General features: G+C 47.1%; 1 protein-coding gene across 1 annotated transcript in view; it reads right to left on the bottom strand.

Moving 5' to 3' along the window:
- shc3 (SHC (Src homology 2 domain containing) transforming protein 3) overlaps positions 1–25,025 on the bottom strand; it is a 367,957-nt gene that overhangs the window by 97,641 nt on the left and 245,291 nt on the right. The window contains exon 7 of the mRNA XM_070860095.1: positions 22,815–22,941. Coding sequence (XP_070716196.1) covers positions 22,815–22,941 — 127 coding nt within the window. The remainder of the gene's footprint in view (positions 1–22,814; positions 22,942–25,025) is intronic.

The following is a 25,025-nucleotide window of genomic DNA, read 5'->3' as shown; positions in this document are numbered from 1 at the left end:
ACTAGGGGGGAGGCCATCTTAGACTGGGTGTTGTGTAATGAGAGAGGATTAATTAGCAATCTCGTTGTGCGAGGCCCCTTGGGGAAGAGTGACCATAATATGGTGGAATTCTGCATTAGGATAGAGAATGAAACAGTTCATTCAGAGACCATGGTCCAGAACTTAAAGAAGGGTAACTTTGAAGGTATGAGGCGTGAATTGGCTAGGATAGATTGGCGAATGATACTTAAGGGGTTGACAGTGGATGGGCAATGGCAGACATTTAGAGACTGCATGGATGAACTACAACAATTGTACATCCCTGTCTGGCATCAAAATAAAAAAGGGAAGGTGGCTCAACCGTGGCTATCAAGGGAAATCAGGGATAGTATTAAAGCCAAGGAAGTGGCATACAAATTGGCCAGAAATAACAGCGAACCCGGGGACTGGGAGAAATTTAGAACTCAGCAGAGGAGGACAAAGGATTTGATTAGGGCAGGGAAAATAGAGTACGAGAGGAAGCTTGCAGGGAACATTAAGACGGACTGCAAAAGCTTCCATAGATATGTAAAGAGAAAAAGATTAGTAAAGACAAACATATGTCCCCTCAGTCAGAATCAGGGGAAGTCATAACGGGGAACAAAGAAGTAGCAGAGCAATTGAACAAGTACTTTGGTTCGGTATTCACAAAGGAGGACACAAACAACCTTTTGGATATAAAAGGGGTCAGAGGGTCTAGTAAGAAGGAGGAACTGAGTGAAATCCTTATTAGTCGGGAAATTGTGTTGGGGAAATTGATGGGATTGAAGGCCGATAAATCCCCAGGGCCTGATGGACTGCATCCCAGAGTACTTAAGGAGGTGGCCTTGGAAATAGCGGATGCATTGACAGTCATTTTCCAACATTCCATAGACTCTGGATCAGTTCCTATGGAGTGGAGGGTAGCCAATGTAACCCCACTTTTTAAAAAAGGAGGGAGAGAGAAAACAGGGAATTATAGACCGGTCAGCCTGACATCGGTACTAGGTAAAATGATGGAATCAGTTATTAAGGATGTCATAGCAGCGCATTTGGAAAGAGTTGACATGATAGGTCCAAGTCAGCATGGATTTGTGAAAGGGAAATCATGCTTGACAAATCTTCTGGAATTTTTTGAGGATGTTTCCAGTCGAGTGGACAAGAGGGAACCAGTTGATGTGGTGCATTTGGACTTTCAGAAGGCTTTCGACAAGGTCCCACACAAGAGATTAATGTGCAAAGTTAAAGCACATGGGATTGGGGGTAGTGTGCTGACGTGGATTAAGAACTGGTTGTCACACAGGAAGCAAAGAGTAGGAGTAAATGGGTACTTTTCAGAATGGCAGGCAGTGACTAGTGGGGTACCGCAAGGTTCTGTGCTGGGGCCCCAGCTGTTTACACTGTACATTAATGATTTAGACAAGGGGATTAAGTGTAGTATCTCCAAATTTGCGGATGACACTAAGTTGGGTGGCAGTGTGAGCTGCGAGGAGGATGCTATGAGGCTGCAGAGCGACTTGGATAGGTTAGGTGAGTGGGCAAATGCATGGCAGATGAAGTATAATGTGGATAAATGTGAGGTTATCCACTTTGGTGGTAAAAGCAGAGAGACAGACTATTATCTGAATGGTGACAGATTAGGAAAAGGGGAGGTGCAAAGAGACCTGGGTGTCATGGTACATCAGTCATTGAAGGTTGACATGCAGGTACAGCAGGCGGTTAAGAAAGCAAATGGCATGTTGGCCTTCATAGCGAGGGGATTTGAGTACAGGGGCAGGGAGGTGTTGCTACAGTTGTACAGGGCCTTGGTGAGGCCACACCTGGAGTATTGTGTACAGTTTTGGTCTCCTAACCTGAGGAAGGACATTCTTGCTATTGAGGGAGTGCAGCGAAGGTTCACCAGACTGATTCCCGGGATGGCGGGACTGACCTATCAAGAAAGACTGGATCAACTGGGCTTGTATTCACTGGAGTTCAGAAGAATGAGAGGGGACCTCATAGAAACGTTTAAAATTCTGACGGGTTTAGACAGGTTAGATGCAGGAAGAACGTTCCCCATGTTGGGGAAGTCCAGAACCAGGGGTCACAGTCTAAGGATAAGGGGTAAGCCATTTAGGACCGAGATGAGGAGAAACTTCTTCACCCAGAGAGTGGTGAACCTGTGGAATTCTCTACCACAGAAAGTTGTTGAGGCCAATTCACTAAATATATTCAAAAAGGAGTTAGATGTAGTCCTTACTACTAGCGGGATCAAGGGGTATGGCGAGAAAGCAGGAATGGGGTACTGAAGTTGCATGTTCAGCCATGAACTCATTGAATGGCAGTGCAGGCTTGAAGGGCCGAATTGCCTGCTCCTGCACCTATTTTCTATGTTTCTATGTTTGTATGAAAGTTCATTGATGAAGCAGCTGAAGATGGTTGGGCCTAGGACATTGCCCTGAGGACCACCTGCAGCGATGTCCTGGGGCTGTGATGATTGACCTCCAACCACCACAACCATCATCCAAGGTAAGACTCCAGCCAGTGGAGAGTTTTCCCCCTGATTCCCATTAACTTCACTTTTACTCGGGCTCCTCGATGCCACAATTGGTCAAATGCTGCCTTGATATCAAGGGCAGTTACTCTCACCTCACCTCTGGAATTCAGCTGTTTTGTCTATGTTTTTACCAAGGCTGTAATGAGGTCTGCAGTCGAGTAGTCCTGACGGAACCCAAACTGGGCATTGGTGAGCAGGTTATTGGTGAGTAAATGCCGCTTGATAGCACTTGTTGACAACACCTTCCATCACTTTGCTGATAATTGAGAGTAGACTGATGGGATGGTAATTTGCCAGATTGGATTTGTCCTGCTTTTTGTGGACAGGACATACCTGGGCAGTGTTCCACATTGTTAGGCAGATGCCAGTGTTGTAGCTGCACTGGAACAGCTTGGCTACAGGTGTGGCTAGTTCTGGAACACAAGTCTTCAGCACAACAGCCGGGAAGTTGTCAGGGCCCATAGCCTTTGCTGTGACTAGTGTGCTTAGCCATTTCTTGATATCACGTGGAGTGAATTGAATTGGCTGACGACTGGCTTCTGTGATGGTGGGACCTCAGGAGAAGGCTGATATGGATCATCCACTGGCAGAAGATGGTTGTAAATACTTAAGCTTTGTCTTTTGCACTGATGTGCTAGACTCCTCCATCATTGAGGATGGGGATATTCATGAAGCCGCCACCTCCCGTTAGTTTAATGGTCCACCACCATTCACGACTGTTGTGGCAGGACAACAGAGCTTTAATCTGATCCGTTGGTTGTGGGATCGCGTATATTTGGCTATAGCATGTTGCTTCCGCTTTTTATCATGCATGTAGTTCTGTGTTGCAGCTTCCCCAGGTTGGCACCTCATTTTTAGGTATGCATGCTGTTACTCCTTGCATGCTCTTCTACAATCTTCATTAAACCAGGGTTGGACCCCTGGCTCGATGGTAATGGTAGAGTGAGGGATATGCTGGGCCACGAGATTATAGATTGCGCTGGAATACAAATCTCTACTGCTGATAGCTCACAATGCCTCATGGCTGCCCAGTTTTGAGCTGCTAGATCTGTTCTGAATCTATCCCATTTAGCATGATGGTAGTGCCACGCAACATAATGGATGGTGTCCTCAGTGTGAAGACGGGACTTTGTTTCCACAAAGACTGGGCGGTGGTTGCTGCTGGAGTTCCGAGGGATGTTTTAAAAGTTTCTTCCAAAGTTTAAAAAAAAGTTTACCAAAGTTATTTAAAAGTTTCTCCAGAGGTTTTAAAAAACATTTCTCCAGGTTATTTAAAAGTTTAAAAGTTTTCCCAAATTGTTTAAAAAGTTTCTGAAGTTGATTAAAAGTTGAAAAATTGATTCAAAGTTGATTCAAAGTTTAAGATGTAAGTCAGTAGTAGGTTACTCCCTTGGCACTGCTCCATGGGCGCTGCCAGCCCTCTGCAACTGCACAAAGCTCCAGCCAGACCACACCCGGAGCACCACTGGGAAGTAGAGGCCCAGTCATCCCCGAAGAGGGCCTGAGCACCCGGACGCCGCCGGGAGGTGGCCTGGACGCCACCGGGGAGAGGCCTGGATACCGCCGGGGGCCCAGACGCATGGACGCCACCGGGAGCCCGAGCGTAAGCTGGGTGTGTTGAGCAGTAGATTCGGGTAGTTTCCTGTGTTGTCCTGGGGCGGCCCCGGAGTCCCTTTGGCCGGTTAAACACTGGACCCGTAGTCCCTTCGGCCAGTTAAATGCCGGCCACGGAATCCCTTCGGCCAGTTAAACGCTGGCCTCGGAGTCCCTTTGGCCGGTTAGTCACCGGCCCCGGAGTTCCTTCGGCCAGTGAAACGCTGGCCCCGTAGTCCCTTCGGCCGGTTAAACGCTGACCCTCGGAGTCCCTTCGGCCCCGGTTAAGCTCCGGCCCCTGGGAACTCCAGTGGACAACTGAATTTCCTAATGCCTGCCCCCAACCAAGCCTCGGGCCACCTACCATCAAGGGCGCTACCCGGCGCTGAGCTTGCGGCCAACATCTCGCTGTAGGCAATTAGGCTCATACAGCACTGCCTGGTCTCCGGTCGTCTTGGACCCCCTTGCCACTGGACCAAGACCTTGCTCAGCTAAGCCCGTGTGGTTGCCGGTGTGCAACGACCACCCCACGTTAAAAGAACTCATGCACAGGCATCTTCCACTTCATTAACATAAAATTCAGGACCTGTAACATCAGGACCCTCATGGACAACTCCAACAGCGACAGGCCAGAACACCACACCGCCATAGTTGCCCGGGAACTTAAAAGCTTTGATATTGACATCATCGCCCGAAGCGAGACCCAGCGGGCAGGGGAAGGCCAGCTCAAGGAACATGGTGGAGGTTACACCTTTTTCTGCAAAGGAAAACCAGAGGAAGAACGGCGCCTTCACGGAGTCAGCTTCGCCATCAAAAATGAGCTGGTCGACCACCTCAAAGATTCCCCCTGCGGGGTTAATGAATGCCTCATAACTCTTCGACTCACCCTATCCCGGACCACAGTCATTAGTGCGTACGCCCCAACATAGATGCAACAGATGAGACCAAAGATGGTTTTTATTCCAATCTCGAAATATCCCTGTTTCGCGTCCCCGCGGGTGACAAATTGATCTTCCGAGGTGACTTCAATGCCAGGATCGGCAAAGACACAGCCCTCTGGGGAGGCGTGATTGGCAGAGGGGGGGAGGGAAAGCCAACTCCAGCAGTACACTACTCCTGACAAAATGTCTAGAACATGAACTCCTCATCACCAACAACTTGTTCCGCCAGAGAGACAAATACAAGGCATCGTCGCTCCAAACACAGGCACCTGTTCGACTATGTCATTGTCCGAGCCAGGGATCGCAAGGATGTGCGCATCACCCACACCATGACAGGAGCTGACAACTGCTGGACGGACTGCCGCCTAATCCAATCCATCATCGACATTATTGTGTTCCTAACACAGATGAGGCTGCACACAGGGAGGTTAAAGTAACAGTGACCTCAGTCTTCATTAAGACATTAAGAGTGAGGAACAGGCCTTAGGGGCCGGCTTATATACAGTGCTCCCAAGGGATTCTGGGATCCCTTGGAACTTCAGGGGATGCACTCCCTGGTGGCGGAACATGGGAGTGCATGCTTTACAGATACACAACATCACTCGACCCCAAAGTCAAAGTGAAAACTATTTACAAGGTGAGGCGGTCGGAGCCGCTCTTTCCCTGGTGGACCGCCTCGGTACAAATGTCTGTTCTGGTGTGTTGGCTGTGCCCTCGCTGGGCTGGCGTGTTATTGGCCCTGCAGGGCTGCTTGGTGAGCCTGGCGTTGCTGGGCTGTTGGGTGTGATGGGTTTGATTTCCTGGTCCGGGGTGGTGTCGTTGATCCTTTGGGTGTGTGTTGTGGGCTCGAAAAAGGTGGTGTCTGCTGTGGGTTGTTCAGGGCAGTCTGTGAACCGCAGCCTCGTTTGGTCCAGGTGCTTTCTGAAAATTTGTCCATTGTCTAGTTTGATTACAAACACCCTACTCCCTTCTTAAGCTATCATCCTGCCCGCGATCCACTTGGGACCATGTCCATAGTTTAGCACATACACAGGGTCGTTCAGATCAATTTCCCGTGACACAGTGGCACGACCATCGTTTATATTTTGTTGCTGCGGCCTGCTCTCTACCTGATCATGCAGTTTGGGGTGAACCAGCGAGAGTCTGGTTTTAAGTGTCCTTTTCATGAGTAGCTCAGCCGGGGGCACCCCTGTGAGCGAGTGGGGTCTCGTGCGGTAGCTGAGCAGTACTCTGGACAGGCGGGTTTGGAGTGAGCCTTCTGTGACTCGTTTAAGGCTCTGTTTGATGGTTTGTACTGCCCGCTCTGCCTGCCCATTGGAGGCTGGTTTAAACGGGGCCGAGGTGACATGTTTGATCCCATTGCGGGTCATGAATTCTTTAAGCTCGGCACTGGTGAAACATGGCCCGCTGTCACTGACCAGTATGCCAGGCAGGCTGTGGGTAGCAAACGTGACCCTCAGGTTTTCAATGGTGGCGGTGGCGGTGCTTCCCGACATTATTTCACATTCAATCCATTTTGAAAAAGCATCCACCACCACCACGAACATTTTACTGAGAAACGGGCCCGCATAGTCGACATGGATCCTCGACCATGGTCTGGAGGGCCAGGACCACAAACTTAGTGGTGCCTCTCTGGGCATGTTGCTCAACTGAGCACACACGCTGCATTACCGTATACAGGACTCTAAGTCAGAGTCGATACCGGGCCACCACACGTGGGATCTGGCTATCGCTTTCATCATTACTATACCCGGGTGTGTGCTGTGGAGATCCGAGATGAACGTCTCCCTGCCCTTTTTGGGTAGCACGACGCAGTTACCCCACAACAGGCAGTTTGCCTGAATGGACAGTTCATCCTTTCGCCACTGGAACGGCTTGATTAGCTCTTGCATTTCAACGGGGATGCTGGCCCAGCTCCCATGCAGTACACAGTTTTTTATTAGGGACAGCAGAGGATCTTGGCTGGTCCAAGTCCTAATCTGGCGGACCGTGACAGGTGATTTATCACTTTCAAATGCTTCCATGACCATCAACAAATCTGCGGGCTGCGCCACCATCAACAAGTTTGTAGGCTGCGCCATTTCTACCCCCATGGTGGGCAATGGTAGCCGACTGAGAGCATCCGCACATTTCTCGGTGCCTGGCCTGTGGTGGATGGTATAGTTATACACTGATAGCGCGAGTGCCCACCTTTGTATGCGGGCTGAGGCCTTAGTATTTATCTCCTTGTTTTCAGCGAACAGGGATATGAGGGGCTTGTGATCGGTTTCCAGCTCAAATTTGAGGCCAAACAGGTACAGATGCATTTTCTTTACCCCGAACACACACACTAATGCCTCTTTCTCAATCATGCTGTAGGCCCTCTCGGCCTTAGCCAAGCTCCTGAGGCATAGATGACAGGTTGCAACTTCCCCGCAACGTTAGCTTGTTGTAATACACACCCGACTCCGTACAACGATGCATCACATGCTAGCGCAAGTCTTTTACACGGGTTATGCAATACAAGCAGCTTGTTGGAGCATAAAATGTTTCTGGCTTTCTCAAAAGCAATTACTTGTTTTTTTCCCCATACCCAGTTCTCACCTTTGCGCAATAACACATGTAGGGGCTCTAAGAGGGTGTTTAACCCTGGTAGGAAGTTACCAAAATAGTTGAGGAGTCCCAGGAACGACCGCAGCTCCGTTCTATGGCCTGGGCACGTTCCTGATAGCCTCTGTCTTGGCATCTGTGGGCCGAATGCCATCTGCCGCGATCTTTCTCCCCAAAAACTCTACTTCTGTTGCCATGAAGACGCATTTCGACCTCTTCAGCCGCAGCCCTACGTGATCCAGTCGCTGGAGGACCTCCTCCAGCTTGATTTCCACTCTCTCCCTCATCATGTGAGGTACTGCTCGCGCCTTGTGGTGAATGAGTCGTGCCTCTGGGACCAAGTGGATCCGCACCTTTGTCCTGGAAAAGTTTCCAATGCCTGGCTCAAAAAGTGAAGGAAATTTGTTAAGAGCCTGAGTGGAAATCGAGCTGGACAGGCTGTAATGCGAGGACATCATCTCCCCAGTGGAATTCAGCGAATGGGCCAGCCCGATTGTTCCAGCGGATTTTGCCCAGCCAGCTCTTTCCAAGCAGTGTGGGGCCATCGACTGGGACAATCCAGAGTGACAGTTAGTGCACCGTGCCCTCGTAGGTGACCTTTACCATGGCACTGTCCAGGACAGTGATGAGCTCTTTGATGTACGTTCTCAGTTTCGTATGGATGGGGCTCAGGGCTGGTCTGAGTGCCTTGTTGCACCAGTCTTTCAAACATCTTTTTACTCATGATGGATTGGCTAGTGCCAGTATCCAGTTCCATGGCTATGGGTAAGCCATTCAGTTTTACATTTAACATTATAGATGGACATTTCATCGAAAATGTGTGCACCCCATGTACTTCAGCATCTGCCTCCTCTCTCTGAGGCTCAAAATTGCTTTGATTCACCATGGACTGATCTTCCTCTGCCACCTGGTGATTAGCAGGTTTTGCAGAGCTTACAGCTCATCTGCAAGCTTGTTAGAGGTGCCCCATTGTTCCACAGCTCTTGCAATCATATCCTTTGAAGCGGCATGTACAGGCTGAATGGGAGCCTCCACAATGCCAACAAGGTGTGAATTGCCTTGCATTCATCCTTCGTTGTGGACTCTGAGTCATCTGAGTCACCTGAGGCCTGCTGGCAGTTGCTGACTCGTGGTTTCTGCCCTGTACATTTCTGCTCGCAAACACAGTTCCAGTTAATTTATGAACATTGCTAACACTTGGGTGCTGAGAGATTTGTTTGGTATTATCACTGGTGGACATAAACGCCTGTGCTATCGCAATGACCTTACTGAGGGTCGGTGTCTCTACAGTCAAAAGTTTTCATATGATGGTCTCGTGGCCAATGCCCAGTACAAAAAAATCTCTGAGTATCTGCTCCAGGTAGTCATCAAACTCACATTGTCCTGCAAGTCGCCTTAGCTCGGCGACGTAGCTCGCCACTTCCTGACCTTCAGATCGCTGGCACGTGTAGAACCGATACCTCGCCATCAGCACGCTCTCCCTCGGGTTAAGATGCTCCCGAACCAGTGTACACAGCTCCTCATACGACTTATCTGTGGATTTCACCGGAGCCAAAAGATTCTTCATGAGGCCGTAGGTCGGTGCCCCGCAGACTGTGAGGAGGACCGCTCTCCTTTTTGCAGCGCTTCCTTCTCCGTCCAGCTCATTGGCTACAAAGTACTGGTGTAGCCATTCAACATAGGCTTCCCAGTCCTCACCCTCCGAGAACTTCACAGGATGCCCACAGTTTGCTGCATCTTTGCGTTGGAGTCGTATACTCGTCGCCAGTTATTGTTTTCCTAACACAGATGAGACTGCACACAGGGCGGTTAAAGTAACAGTGACCTCAGTCTTTATTAAGACACTCCAGAGTGAGGAACAGGCCTTAGGGGCCGGCTTATATACAGTGGTCCCAAGGGATGCTGGGATCCATTGGGACTTCAGGGGATGCGCTCCCTGGTGGCGGAACATGGGAGTGCATGCTTTACAGATACATAACAGACATTAACATAGCCCCAAAGCAGAGGAGACCGCAGAAGCAGTGCCGCAAAAAATTCATGCTGGGGCACTTAAAGACCCAGCTAAAAGAGTCCTATACAGCCAGCGCCTCACAGCTAACCTGGCGTGCCTTGATGACCCTGAGATGCTGAATGCCCACAGCGTTTGGTCTGCCCTCGAGGCCTCCATAATCAGTGCCTGTGAAGAAACACTTGGTCACTCAACCAGAAAACATCAGGACTGGTTTGATGAAAATGATCAGGAGACCCAAGAATTAATAGATCGTAAGCGCAGAGCATTTCTGAGCCTCAAGCAACAACCCAACTCGGGAGCAGCAAAGCAACATTACAGGCGGCTCATGGCTCAGGTCCAACAAAAAACCCAGAACCTAAAGAACAGGTGGTGGATGGAGAAAGCACAGGAGATACAACAACTGGCCGACTGCCATGATATGCAAGGATTCTTCATCGCGGTCAAGGCCACCTACGGTCCAAACTCCCAAGGCCCCACCCCACTGCTGGCCAAGAACGGGGAAACACTCATCAAGGACACCGAGGCTGTCAGGGCCTGTTGGAAGGAGCACTTCGAAGATCTCCTCAATCGAGATTCTGCCTTTGACTCAAGTGTTCTCGACTCCATCCCGCAGCATGCCACCTCAGTGAAACCCCAACATTGCAAGTGTAGGAAAAGCCATAAAACAGCTCAAGAACAAGGCTACAGGAGCAGAAGGAATCCCTGCTGAGGTGCTAAAGTATGGCGGAGTGGCACTGTTGGCACGGATACATGACCTCATCTCTCTCAGATGGAGGAGAGCATGCCGGGAGATGTCAGAGATGCTACGATCGTGACCATCTTTAAAAAGGGGACAAGTCCGACTGCGGCAATTACAGGGGAATCTCCCTGCTAACAGCCATTGGGAAAGTTGTCGCTAGATTTCTCCTCAACGTCTTCTCCCTGTGGCCGAGGAGCTCCTCCCGGAGTCACAGTGCGGATTTCGTCCCCTATGGGACACAACGGACATGATCTTTGCAGCGCGACAGTTGCAGGAAAAATGCAGGGTGCAGCGCCAGCCCTTGTACATGGCCTTTTTCGACCTTACAAAGGCCTTTGGCACTGTCAACCACGAGGATCTATGGAGCGTCCTCCTCCGTTTCAGATGCCCCCAAAGGTTTGTCAACATCCTTCGCCTGCTCCATGACGACATGCAGGCCGTAATCCTTACCAACGGATCCATTACAGACCCAATCCACGTCCGGACCAGGGTCAAACAGGGCTAAGTCATCACTCCAATCCTCTTCTCAATCTTCCTCGCTGCCATGCTCTACCTCACAGTCAACAAGCTCCCCGCTGGAGTGGAACTAACCTACAGAACCAGTGGGAACCTGTTCAACCTCCGCCGCCTCCAGGCCAGGTCCAAGACCACCCCAACCTCTGTCATTGAGCTACAGTACGTGGACGACGCCTGCGTCTGCGCACATTCTGAGGCTGAACTCCAGGATATAGTCGACGTATTTACTGAGGCATATGAAAGCATGGGCCTTATGCTAAACATCCATAAGAGAAAGGTCCTCCATCAGGCTCTCCTCGCCACACAGCACTGCTCCCCAGACATCAAGATCCACGGCGCGGCCCTCGACAACATGGATCATTTCCCATACCTCGGGGGCCTCTTATCAACAAAAGCAGACATTGATGAAGAGATTCAACACCGCCTCCAATGAGCCAGTGCAGCCTTCGGCCACCTGAGGAAAAGAGTGTTCGAAGAGCAGGCCCTCAAATCTACCACCAAGCTCATGGTCTACAGGCTGTAGTAATACCTACCCTCCTGTATGGTTCAGAGGCATGGATAATGTACAAAAGACACCTCAAGTTGCTGGAGATATATCACCAACGATGTCCCCGCAAGATCCTACAAATCTCCTGGGAGGACAGGCGCACCAACATCAGTGTCCTCGTCCAGGCTAACATCCCCAGCATTGAAGCACTGACCACACTCAATCTGCTTCAGTGGACAGGCCACATAGTTCGCATGCCAGACACGAGACTCCCAAAGCAAGTGCTCTATGCGGAGCTCCTTCAGACCAAACGAGCCAAAGGTGGGCAGCGGAAACGTTACAAGGACACCCTCAAAGCCTCCCGGAAAAAGTGCGACATCACCACTGACACCTGGGAGTCCCTGGCCAAAGACTGCTCTAAGTGGAGAAAGTGCATCTGGGAGGGCATTGAGCACTTCAAAGCTCATCGCCAAGAGCGTGCAGAAATCAAGCACTGGCAGTGGAAAAAGCGTACGGCAAACCAGTCCCACCCACCTCTTCTCTCAACGACTATCTGTCCCACCTGTGACAGTGTCTGTGGCTCTCGTATTGGACTGTTCAGCCACCAAAGAACTCACTTCAGGAGTGGAAGCAAGTCTTCCTTGATTCCGAAGGACTGCCTATGATGATGATGTTTGCTGCTACCAATGCTGTCATGGACAGATGTATCTGCGACAGGTAGATTAGTGAGGACATATTGGTTCTCTCACCACCTGCTGCAGGCCCAGTCTGGCAGTTATGTCCTTCAGAACTCGGCCAGTTCAGTCAGTTCTGGTGTTACCAAGCCACTCTTAATGATGGACATTGAAGATCCCCACCCAGAGTAAATTCTGTGCCCTTGCTGCTCTCAGTGCTTCTTTCAAGTGGTGTTCAACATGGAGGAGTACTGATTCATCAGGTGAGGGTGGGTGGTAGATGGTAACCAGCAGGAGGATTCCTTGCCCATGGTTACCTGAAGCTATGAGATTTCATGGGGTAGGGAGTCAATGTTGAAGACTCCCAAGGCCACTTCCCCCCGACTGTATACCACTGTGCTGCCACCCCTGGTCGTTCTGTCCTGCCGATGGGACAGGACACACCCATGGATGGTGATGGAGGAATCTGGGACAACGGCTGAAAGGTATGATTCTGTGAGTATAACTATGTCAGGCTGTTGCTTCACTAGTCTGTCGGACAACTCTCCCAATGCTGGCACAAGTCCCAAATGTTGGTGAGAAGGACTTTGTAGGGTCGGCTGGGCTGGGTGTGCTGTTGTTGTGTTCGTAGCCGGTGCCGAGGTCGATGCCCGGTGGTCCGCCGGTTTTATTTTTCTTATTGTATTTCATAGCGGTTGTGTACAACTGAGTGGCTTGCTCGGCCATTTCAGAGGGCAGTTAAGAGTCAACCACATTGTGGGTCTGGAGTCACATATAGGCTAGACCGGGTAAGGATGGCAGATTTCCTTCCTAAAGGGAACATTAGTGAACCAGATGGGTTTTAACAACACCTGATACTAGCTTTTTATTCCAGATTTATTTACTTAATTGAATTTAAATTCTCCAGCTGCCAAGGTGGGATTTGAACTCATGTCTCTGGATCATTAGTCCAGGCCTCTGTAGCCGTGCACCCTTGTGCAGTGTTTGTCAGTGTTTGACGCACCTCAATGCTGCAGAACACTGACAGCACAACTGCCAAAATTAACGTGAACATGGTCCCTTTAAGGAAACCAGCTGATGAGACGTCATAAAATGACATAATCAGATTTGTTTCCTTTCAATTGGCTGGGAACCTCGCTGGGTGGGCTTAACAAGCCCAATCACTGTAAAATCACTTGATGGAACCGGCAGTGGACTGGGAATGCACAACGGACATCGCCTGCCTCGCTCCCGCCTCGGTAGGCAAAATCTCGGCCATAAGGTTTAGATTAGCTATGGAAAAAGCCAAGGAGCAATCTCGAGTAAAAAAAATTAATTGGAGGAAGGCCAATTTCAGTGGGTTGAGAACAGATCTGGCCCGGGTAAATTGGAATCAAAGATTGGCAGGCAAAACTGTAATATAACAATGGGCTGCCTTTAAATAGGAAATGGTTCAGTTACAGTCAAGGTGCATTCCCATGAGAGGGAAAGGTAGGGCAACCAAAGTCAGAGCTCACTGGATGATGAAAAAGATAGTGAGTAAGATGAAGCAGAAAAAGAACGGGTCTGACAGTTGTCAGGTTGAGAACACAAGTGAGAATCAGGCTGAATATAGGAAGTTCAGAAGGGTAGTGACAAAGAAAATAAGAGGGGGCAAAGAAAGAGTACGAGAATAGATAGGCAGCTAACATAAAAGAGAATTGAAAAAGTCTTCTATAGGCATACAAATAGTAAACAGGTCGTAAGAGGAGGGATGGAGCCAATTAGGGACCAAAAAGGAGAGCTGTGCATGGAGGCAGTGGCATGGCTGAGGTACTAAATGAATACTTTGCATCTCTCTTCACCAAGGAAGACAATGTTACCAAAGTCATGGTGAAAGAGGAGATGGAGATACTGGTTGGGCTAACTATTGATAAAGATGAGGTACTCGAAAGGCTGGCTGTACCTAAACTAGATACGTCACCAGGACCGGATGGGATGCATCCTAGGATGCTGAGGGAAGTTAAGCTGGAAATCGTGGAGGTACTGGCCATAATCTTCCAATCCTCCTTACATACTGGAATGGTGCCAGGGGACTGGAGAATTACAAATGTTAAACCCTTATTCAAAAATGGGTGTAAGGATAAACCCAGCAAATACAGAGCAGTCAGTTTAACCTCGGTGGTGGGGAAGCTTTTAGAAATGATAATCTGGGACAAAATTAACAGTCATTTTGACAAGTGTGGATTAATTAAGGAAAACCAGCACAGATTTGTTAGATGCAAATTGTGTTTAACCAACTTGATCGAGTTTTTTGATGAGGTAACAGAGGGTTGATGTGGGTAATGCAGTTGATGTGTGTACATGGATTTCCAAAAGGCGTTTGATAAAGTGCCACATATTAGGTTTGCCAGCAAAGTTGAAGCCCATGGAATAAAAGGGACAGTGGCAGCATGGATACGAAATTGGCTAAGTGACAGGAAACAGAGAGTAGTGGTAAACGGTAGTTTTTCGAACTGGTGGAAGATATACTGTGGTGTTCCCCAGCGGTCGGTACTCAGACCACTGCTTTTCTTGATATATATTGATGACTTGGACTTGGTTGTGCAGAGTGCAATTTCAAAATTTCCAGGTGACACAAAACTTGGAAGCATAGTGAACAGTGGGTCGGATAGGGATAGACTTCAAGGGGACATAGACAGGCTGGTGAAATGGGCGGACAGGTGGCAATTGAAATTTAATGCCGAAAAGTGTAAAGTGATACATTTTGGTGGGAAGAATGAGGAGAGGCAATATAAACTAGATGGTGCAATTCTAACGGGTGCATGAACAGAGGTATATGTGCACAAATCATTGAAAGTGGCAGGGCAGGTTGAGAAAGCAGTTAAAAAAGCATACAGGATCCTGGGTTTCATTAATAGAGACATAAGAGTACAAAAGCAAGGACGTTATGATGAACCATTATAAAACACTGGTTCGGCCTCAGTTGGAGTATTGTGTCCAATTCTGGGCACCACACTTTAGGAAGGATGTGAAAGCCTAAGAGAGGGTACAGAAAAGATTTACGACAATGTTTCCAGGGATGAGGAATTTTAGTCATGTGGATAGACGAGAGAAGCTGGTGTTGTTCTCCTTGGAGCACAGAAGGTTGAGAGGAGATCTGATAGTGGTGTTCAAAATCATGATGGATCTAGACAGAGTAGTCAGAGAGAAATTGTTCCCATTGGCAGAAGGGTCGAGAACCAGAGGACACAGACTTAAGGTGATTGGCAAAAGAACCACACGACCAATTTTTGTATCATGTACAAACTTCTTAATCATGCCCCCTACATTGAAGTCTAAATCATTGACATATACTGCAAAAAATAAAGGACCTAGTACTGAGCTCTGCGGAACCTCACAGGAAGCAGCCTTCCAGTCACAAAAACACCAATCAACAATTACCCTTTGCTTCCTGTCACTAAGCAATTTTGGATCCAACTTTCCACTTGTCAGGATGTTTTAATTTTCACAGAGGGTCATCGACCTTAAGGATAAGTTGCCAGCTCGTACAGTGAATGTGGACTCGTTGTGTCCATTCAAAAAGGATGTGGATGAGTTTCTGGCCATGGCTGATATCTCAGTATGGTAGGTGGAGTATTGGATGATGTGTCTCATAGTCACTGTGGTTTCCTGGCATTCATTTTGATCATCTTCAGGGGACAGGGAGACATTTTCCAGATCTTTCTTCTCCTGAATTGGCCTAGGTTTTGTTTTGTTACCTCTCCCTGGAACTGAGGGTGGATTCACTCTGGAGCATCCACGATGCTGAGAATGACATAAGTGGCACGTTTAGTGAGGTGGTCGTACCGCATGAGAAGGATCCACAGCCAGCTAGGGAATGGAAGACCAGCAGGAAGAGTAGTACAAAGAAAGTAGTGCAAGGGTCCCACCTGGTCATCCCTCTGCAAAACAGATACACTGCTTTGAGTGCTGTTGAGGGAGATGACTCATCAGGGGAGAGCAGCAGCAGCCAAGTTCATGGCACCGTGGCTGGCTCTGTTGTACAGGAGGGCATAAAAAAGAGCATAAAAAAGAGTGGGAGAGCGATAGTGATAGGGGATTCAATCATAAGGGGAATAGATAGGCATTTCCGCGGCTGCAATCGAGACTCCAGGATGGTATGTTGCCTCCCTGGTGCAAGGGTCAAGGATGTCTCCGAGCGAGTGCAGGACATTCTAAAAAGAGAGGGAGAACAGCCAGTTGTCGTGGTGCACACTGGTACCAACGACATAGGTAAAAAAAGGGATGAGATCCTACGAGACGAATTTAAGGAGCTAGGAGTTAAATTAAAAAGTAGGACCTCAAAAGTAATAATCTCGGGATTGCTACCAGTGCCACGTGCTAGTCAGAGTAGGAATCGCAGGATAGCACAGATGAATACGTGGCTTAAGCAGTGGTGCAGCAGGGAGGGATTCAAATTCGTGGGGCATTGGAACAGGTTCTGGGGGAGGTGGGATCAGTACAAACTGGACGGTCTGCACTTGGGCAGGAACGGAACCAATGTCCTAGGGGGAGTGTTTGCTAGTGCTGTTGGTGAGGAGTTAAACTAATATGGCAGGGGGATGGGAACCAATACAGGGAGACAGAGGGAAACAAAAAGGAGACAAAAACAAAAAACAGAAAAGAGATGAGTAAAATTGGAGGGCAGAGAAACCAAAGGCAAGAAACAAAAAGGGCTACTGAATATAAAAGGGCTGCAGGAGGGGTAAAAACTAAAAATCATGGTTTAAAAACGAGGATGAAAACACTCTACCTAAATGCACGCAGCATTCGAAATAAAGTAAATGAGTTGACGGCACAAATCATTACAAATGGGTATGATTTGGTGGCCATTACAGAAACATGGTTGCAAGGTGGCCAAGACTGGGAATTAAACATACAGGGGTATCTGACGATTCAGAAAGATAGGCAAGAAGGGAAAGGAGATGGGGTAGCTCTGTTAATAAAGGATGATATCAGGGCAGTTGTGAGGGATGATATTGGCTTCAATGAACAAAATGTTGAATCATTGTGGGTGGAGATTAGAGATAGTAAGGGGAAAAAGTCACTGGTCGGCGTAGTTTATAGGCCCCCAAATAATAACTTCACGGTGGGGCGGGCAATAATCAAGCGAATAATGGAGGCATGTGAAAAAGGAACGACAGTAGTCATGGGGGATTTTAACCTACATATCGACTGGTCAAATCAAATCGCAGGGGGTAGCCTGGAGGAGGAATTCATAGAATGCATACGGGACTGTTTCTTAGAACAGTATGTAACAGAGCCTACAAGGGAGCAAGCCATCTTGGATCTGGTCCTGTGTAATGAGACAGGAAAAATAAACGATCGCCTCGTAAAAGATCCTCTCGGAATGAGTGATCACAATATGGTTGAATTTGTAATACAGATTGAGGATGAGGAAGTTGTATCAGAAATGAGGGTACTATGCTTAAACAAAGGGGACTACAGTGGGATGAGGGCAGAGTTGGCTAAAGTAGACTGGAAACAAGGACTAAACGGTGGCACAATTGAGGAACAGTGGACGACTTTTAAGGAGCTCTTTCATAGTGCGGCAAAAAAATATATTCCAGTGAAAAAGAAGGGCGGCAAGAGGAGTGATAACCAGCCGTGGATAACCAAGGAAATAAAGGAGAGTGTCAAATTAAAAACCAATGCGTATAAGGTGGCCAAGGTTAGTGGGAAAATAGAAGATTGGGAAAATTTTAAACGACAGCAAAGAATGCCTAAGAAAGCAATAAAGAAAGGAAAGATAGATTACGAAAGTAAACTGGCGCAAAACATAAAAACAGATAGTAAAAGCTTTTACCGATATATAAAACGGAAGAGAGTGACGAAAGTAAATGTTGGTCCCTTAGAAGATGAGAAGGGAGATTTAATAATGGGAAATGTGGAAATGGCTGAGACCTTAAACAATGATTTTGCTTCTGTCTTCACAGTGGAAGACACAAAAACAATGCCAAAATTTGCAGGCCACAGGAATGTGGGAAGGGAGGACCTTGAGACAATCACTATCACTAGGAGGGTAGTGCTGGACAGGCTAATGGGACTGAAGGTAGACAAGTCCCCTGGTCCTGATGAAATACATCCCAGGGTATTAAAAGAGATGGCTGAAGTTATAGCAGATGCATTCGTTATAATCTACCAAAATTCTCTGGACTCTGGGGAGGTACCAGCGGATTGGAGAGCAGCTAATGTAACGCCTCTGTTTACAAAAGGGGGCAGGCAAAAGGCAGGTAACTATAGGCCGGTTAGTTTAACATCTGTAGTGGGGAAAATGCTTGAAACTATCATTAAGGAAGAAATAGCGGGACATCTGGATAGGAATTGTGCAATCAAGCAGACGCAGCATGGATTCATGAAAGGGAAATCATGTTTAACTAACTTACTGGAATTCTTTGAGGATATAACGAGCATGGTGGACAGATGTGTACCGATGGGTGTGGTGTATTTAGATTTCCAAAAGGCATTCGATAAGGTGCCTCACAAAAGGTTACTACAGAAGATAAAGGTACGCGGAGTCAGAGGAAATGTATTAGCATGGATAGAGAATTGGCTGGCGAACAGAAAGCAGAGAGTCGGGATAAATGGGTCCTTTTCCGGTTGGAAATCAGTGGTTAGTGGTGTGCCACAGGGATCGGTGCTGGGACCACAAGTGTTTACAATATACATAGATGACCTAGAAGAGGGAACAGAGTGTAGTGCAACAAAATTTGCAGATGACACTAAGATTAGTGGGAAAGCGGGTTGTGTAGAGGACTCAGAGAGACTGCAAGGAGATTTGGATAGGTTAAGCGAATGGGCTAAGGTTTGGTAGATGGAATACAATGTCGGAAAGTGTGAGGTCATCCACCTTGGGGAAAAAAACAGTAAAAGGGAATATTATTTGAATGGGGAGAAATTACAACATGCTGTGGTGCAAAGGGACCTGGGGGTCCTTGTGCATGAATCCCAAAAGGTTAGTTTGCAGGTGCAGCAGGTAATCAGGAAGGCCAATGGAATATTGGCCTTCATTGCGAAAGGGATGGAGTACAAAAGCAGGGAGGTCTTGCTGCAACTGTATAAGGTATTGGTAAGGCCGCACCTGGAGTACTGCGTGCAGTTTTGGTCACCTTACTTAAGGAAGGATATACTAGCTTTGGAAGGGGTACAGAGACGATTCACTAGGCTGATTCCAGAAATGAGGGGGTTATCTTATGATGATAGATTGAGTAGACTGGGTCTTTACTCCTTGGAGTTCAGAAGGATGAGGGGTGATCTTATAGAAACATTTAAAATCATGAAAGGGATAGACAAGATAGAGGCAGAGAGGTTGTTTCCATTGGTGGGGGAGACTAGAACTAGGGGGCACAGCCTCAAAATACGGAGGAGCCAATTTAAAACCGAGTTGAGAAAAAATTTCTTCTCCCAGAGGGTTGTGAATCTGTGGAATTCTCTGCCCAAGGAAGCAGTTGAGGCTAGCTCATTGAATGTTTTCAAGTCAAAGATAGATAGATTTTTAACCAATAAGGGAATTAAGGGTTACGGGGAGAGGGCGGGTAAGTGGAGCTGAGTCCACGACCAGATCAGCCATGATCTTATTGAATGGCGGGGCAGGCTCGATGGGCTAGATGGCCTACTCCTGTTCCTAATTCTTATGTTCTTTTGTTCTTATGTTCCCAGGAGATTCTGTGGCTGGTGGATGAGGGTCACGATGCTCAGTTGCACCATAACAATATGGAACAGGCTTGATGGACCAGCTGGTCTTTTCCTGACCGTCATTTTTTATATGTTCATGTGTATGATTAGAATAGATAGAAAGGAGTAAAATTAAAGTTAAAATACAATTTAAAAAGAACAGAGAATGAGAAAAAAGAGAATTGGTGAGCACAGTTACTGTTTCTAGCTTCATGTAAAATTATGCTTTGGTAGATTACATTTAATGTTACAGTAATAAAGCTTTGCCTGATGTTTGAGTAGCTTTATTGCTATAAATTTAATATGTATTTCATCATCATCATCATAGACAGTCCCTCGGAATCGAGGAAGACTTGCTTCCACTTTTAAAATGAGTTCTAGGTGGCTGAACAGTCAAATACAAGATCACAGTCCCTGTCATAGGTGGGACAAATAGCCGTTGAGGGAAGGGGTGGGATGGGACGGGTTTGCTGCATGCTCTTTCCGCTACCTGTGTTTGATTTCTGCATGCTCTCGGCGATGAGACTCGAAGTGCTCAGTGCTCAGTGCTCTCCCGGATGCACTTCCTCCACTAGGGCAGTCTTTGGCCAGCATTATAGTGAAAACAAACAAACTACAGGGTGACTGGGGTTACCCTGCAATGTACTTCATTGGCTGTAAAATGGTTTGAGACGTCCGGTGGTCATGAAAGGCGCTATATAAATCCAGGTCTTTCTTTTCTTTTCTGACAATCAAAGCAACAAAAATTGTCACATTTACCACCTCAGGTGATCAGGCTAATGACAGAAAGGAAAATATTTGCATATTCAAATTTATGTTTTGCCACCACTCAGAGAAAATTCCCTGTTTGGCTGGTGGTTGATTTTCTACATATCTCTGTTAGCAAATCCATTTCCATCATCATAAGGAAATTTGTGCTTGTAAATATCTGAAATGATTATCAAGCAGTTCCTTGGTACATAAGCAATAAACCCATAAAATTTCTTTCTCTACAGTTTAGTGAAACAAGGGGGATTAACAAGTAATATAATATTGTTATTTATTTTCTTGGAATGTACTTACCGATGAGTGGAATGGGATTGTCTGGGAAATAATGAGTTCCCAAGATTTGGCCTTTAACATTTCTTATACATTAGCACATTTTTCAATATGTTTAGCACACTCAGTCTTGTCTTTCGACCTTCAATCAGACACAAAGCAGCCTTTATTAACCATTGCTGAGCAGTTGAAATCTGAAATTAATATAAAATCTAGAGCACTATTGTTGATTAAATATACCTTACACATTCATAAGTATTATGTATAGCGACTTCTCATATGAAAATGAGAACTAATAGTACTTTTAGTCATGAGTGCAGTCTTGGAGCAATGCATCTCTTTAAATGAACATCACATTGCAACCATAGGGCCACAGAAGGAATCGAGGAACTCGAGTGCACTGGTGCAGCGGGCTTGACACTGCTATTTCACCTCTGGTACCTCAGATGCAATCCAGCCCTGATTAATGGGTTAAAACATTTAATTTGCCTACTAGCTGTAAAGTGTGTTTGGGAAATCTCGTACCATTCAATCTTAAACCCCGCTGGATTTGGGGCGATCAATTCGCTATATGTGATTTTTTTTTGCGCCGGTGTGGAATTGGCCTCTTAGAGGCACAAAAATGTTTGGGGCGGTAACAGAGCATTTGCCCGGCGCTCACGGGGCACGACGCAGACGTGCCGCGTCACGCTGACGTGTCGCAACGTCCCTCCCCTTCTTTTAAATGGGAGGGCCACAGTGAACTCTGCAGCCTCTTTAGTAGTGCCCACTGGGCCACCAGGGAGGGTGTTGGCTGGACCAGCGGCCTGGCACCCAAGAGCGGCAGCCATTGTCGGTCCGACTGAAAAGTCGGCCATAAGAAAAAAGGTGTTGGCTGCCGCGCTACCACCTTCCCTTTAAGGGTGGCCGGGGCACTACAGCCACCACAGCTTCTCGCCTTGAGAAGCTGCCGGTGGCATTGCCCCACGCCGATCTTGTGTCCCACAGAGCATTTTGCCCAAGGGGCGTAAAGGGATCATCGTGAGTTGATAAATTGTCACCGCGCATGGTGCCGGTGCGCTAATCACAGGGCACGGCGCAAATACTTTTTACCGGTGGAGCCCCGGAGGCAATTTCGTGGTGTGTTCTGATCGCCTCGCCTAGGCGAAAACCCTTTAGTGCCCCATTAGTGCATCCTATATATGATAGGACCAACCTCCCTGGAGGATCGGACCCACTCCCTCGGGGATCAGACCCTCCCCCCGGGGGGATCGGGTTCCCTCTCCTGGGGATGGGAGGGGCCATCACCCCTCTTGCGGGCGTGGACCCACCCACAGCTTGAAAATGCTGCTAATGGGCCTTTCTGAGAGGGGCAATTCTGGTTCCCCTGTGCCAATAGCACCAAATTTGCACCAATTGTCACTCAGAGAGGCTACAGGATGGTTGGTGTGGGAAATGGAAAACTGTCACACTGGTACTGTGCAGCATACTCTTCTGGGGTTGGAGCTGAGGAGTGTTGTTAGGAAAGAGTAGAGAAAACTTTACTCTGCATCTGGCTGTACTATGCCTGACCTGGGTGTGTTCGGTGCTGACAACAGAGGGGTAATTTTCAACTTTGACAGGGGTGAAAAACTGCTGGTATTGAATTGGCTTCTTATTGTAGACCCCGTTTGATCCAATACTGCCAGTTTTACAACTCCATCTAAGTTGAAATTTATCGCTTAGGTGCCTGAAATGGAAAGAGTTCCCAGTACTAACATTGCTCACTTTGAATAGCATCATTTTTTCAAATAAGTACTTTTGGTACATTAAAAAATAAGGGCTAGAGTCATCTGGATTCAACTTTAATGTTTGTACTGCCAGCTTGCTTTTGTTGCTCTTCAGTAACCAGTTCAGTCGTATGGCCTACCATGTGCAATATCAATCATTGCTTCAGTTTTACAACCTAGACACTTCTTAATGATGATAAAAATACAATTGCTTTTAAAATATCTTGCATGAATGGATAATAAAATAATTGGCAATGCTATCAGTACTCACCTGTTATGAATACTAGATATCTTAGTAGGACACTGTAGATATTGCTTGAATCGAAGTTCAAAAGCTTGGCCTATGGTACTGATAACATCTTGAGCCAACCCGTCACAGCATTCCAATATATGGCATGCTTTAAAAACATTAAATAACAGCTGTCATTTTTCAGCTTATGTGAATTTTGTTGAACCAACTTTAGCTGTCAAATAAAATATAAGACTCATTACTCTGTTACACTTGTGCACTGCTGTAGGTAATGTTCCCCAGTCATGAATTCAGAGTCATCGTGATTCATTGCACAACAATGCAATGTTGGCATTGCACAATTCATTATGGGGCATATAAGCCACAATATGGACCAGACTGCAATTATAGTGCAATTGGCTCCACACAAGTACATGGTCAAATTAACAGACTGTAATGGTTTGGTTTTGCTCTGTGAATGCAGTAGTTAGACTACACTTTTTACTTTTGTAACTGGAATTTGACAAACTTTAGCATAGTATTCGCAAGAGAATAGTATAACAGGGGTAAGCTACTTAAAAATCTAAGAACTAAGTTTCAGACCAGGCTTTGTAAGACACAGAGGCCTTTTATTAATGCAACGTTGAGTTCCCTACATTATTATTCTACTTTTGCACTAAATTGATTATTTCTGAACACCCATACTTCCAATGATCCCATGACACAAAGAACTAGGATAGAAATTCCACCTGTCGCTTCGGTGGCCACCATGGTCCTGTACCAAACATGGTGGGTTGGCATCATTGCTGTAATAGAATCAGATGCATGTACTAGTAGCAGAATAACAGAGAATGCTGTTATTAATAAAGTTTTGCCAAACTCTTTGGCGAAGCTCCTACGCTGGTAGACCCCCAAATTGAAGCATTTGTTCATGGTGGAGCCCGCTTATGGCCAGAATGATTCCTATGCCTGCTTTTTCCTTATGGCTGCGTGTCTGACAACATTTCTGGGGGAGCCCAGAATGTTTTCAGTCATGCGACAAAAACCACAGTTGGGACACATGGAAGCAGATAGTTGAAGTGCCTGCATCCTCTTTATTGCAACTTGCCACAGCTGGATCAATGGGACAGAAAGCTGATGAAGTCTTTTTCCGGCCAGCTTTCGGTCCCTCCGCTGCCCCTCGCTTGAATTCCTCCCCAAAATGGACTGGAAGTCTGTTTTTGGCTAACGGAAGTATAAGATCTTAAAGAAGCACTGTCTTCACAAAAAACTTTTTTTAGTTCAGGGTTGTAAAGTGGGAAAGAACCAGAAAAGTCAATCTGCGGGTTGATGTATTTCAATATGATTTATGCCATCACTTTGTGCATTTGTCAACAAATTTAAAAAAGGGTTTACCAAAATGTTTTTATGAATGTAATGCCCTTCACATTTTTAGAATGGCCACTTTCGTAGAACTTTTGGTTGACTATCGACGAGTGTTCATGTTGGTGTAGTTTTTTGGTGACATGAATCCCATGCCCTTTGGCTATGCACCTCCTATGGGCAACATAAGAACATAAGAAATAGGAGCAGGAGTAGGCCATACGGCCCCTCAAGCCTACTCCGCCATTTAATACGACCATAGCTGATCTGATCATGGACCCAGGTCCACTTCCCTGCCAGCTCCTCATAACCCCTTATTCCCTTAACAGTTAACATGGTGAGCTCCTGACCACTGACAGCATTAATCTGTGCTGGGAACACACAGAGGGCAGAAGACAAGAGGCCAACCAGGAGAACACCGGAATAGTCGAGACGGGAGGTGATAAAAATGTGAACGAGAGTTTTGGCGGCAGATGGGCAGGTAGAAGGTGGATGATGTGAGAGAGGAAGTAAGCGGTCTTTTGAGAATGTGAGGTTGGAAGTACAGCTCAGGGTCAAATAGGTTGTGAATAGTTTGGTTCAGCCTGAAACAGTGGCTGGAGAGGAGATATAGTCAGTGGCAAGAGTACGCAGTTTGCAGCAGGGGCTGAAGACGATGGCTACTGTATTCCCAATGTTTAGGTGGAGAAAGTTACAGCTCATCCAAGACTGGGGCCCCAACCAAGTGGCTTTTGGGCATGTGGGTAGTAGTGTGAGTTAGAAACTCACCCACTGTTCCAGAAATGAGCTATTTTAACTCCCGTGCCTCATTTAAATACCGCCGGCTACCCAATCCGGGCAGGAAGTTGGTGGGAAGCGGTGGAATTTCGTGTGGCCTGATGGCCACCTGTC

This window comes from Pristiophorus japonicus, chromosome 1 (genome assembly GCF_044704955.1).
Source record: "Pristiophorus japonicus isolate sPriJap1 chromosome 1, sPriJap1.hap1, whole genome shotgun sequence".
Lineage (NCBI taxonomy): Eukaryota > Metazoa > Chordata > Chondrichthyes > Pristiophoridae > Pristiophorus > Pristiophorus japonicus.
Note: the sequence above shows the minus strand (reverse complement) of the source record. Positions and strands in the feature narration are given on the sequence as shown.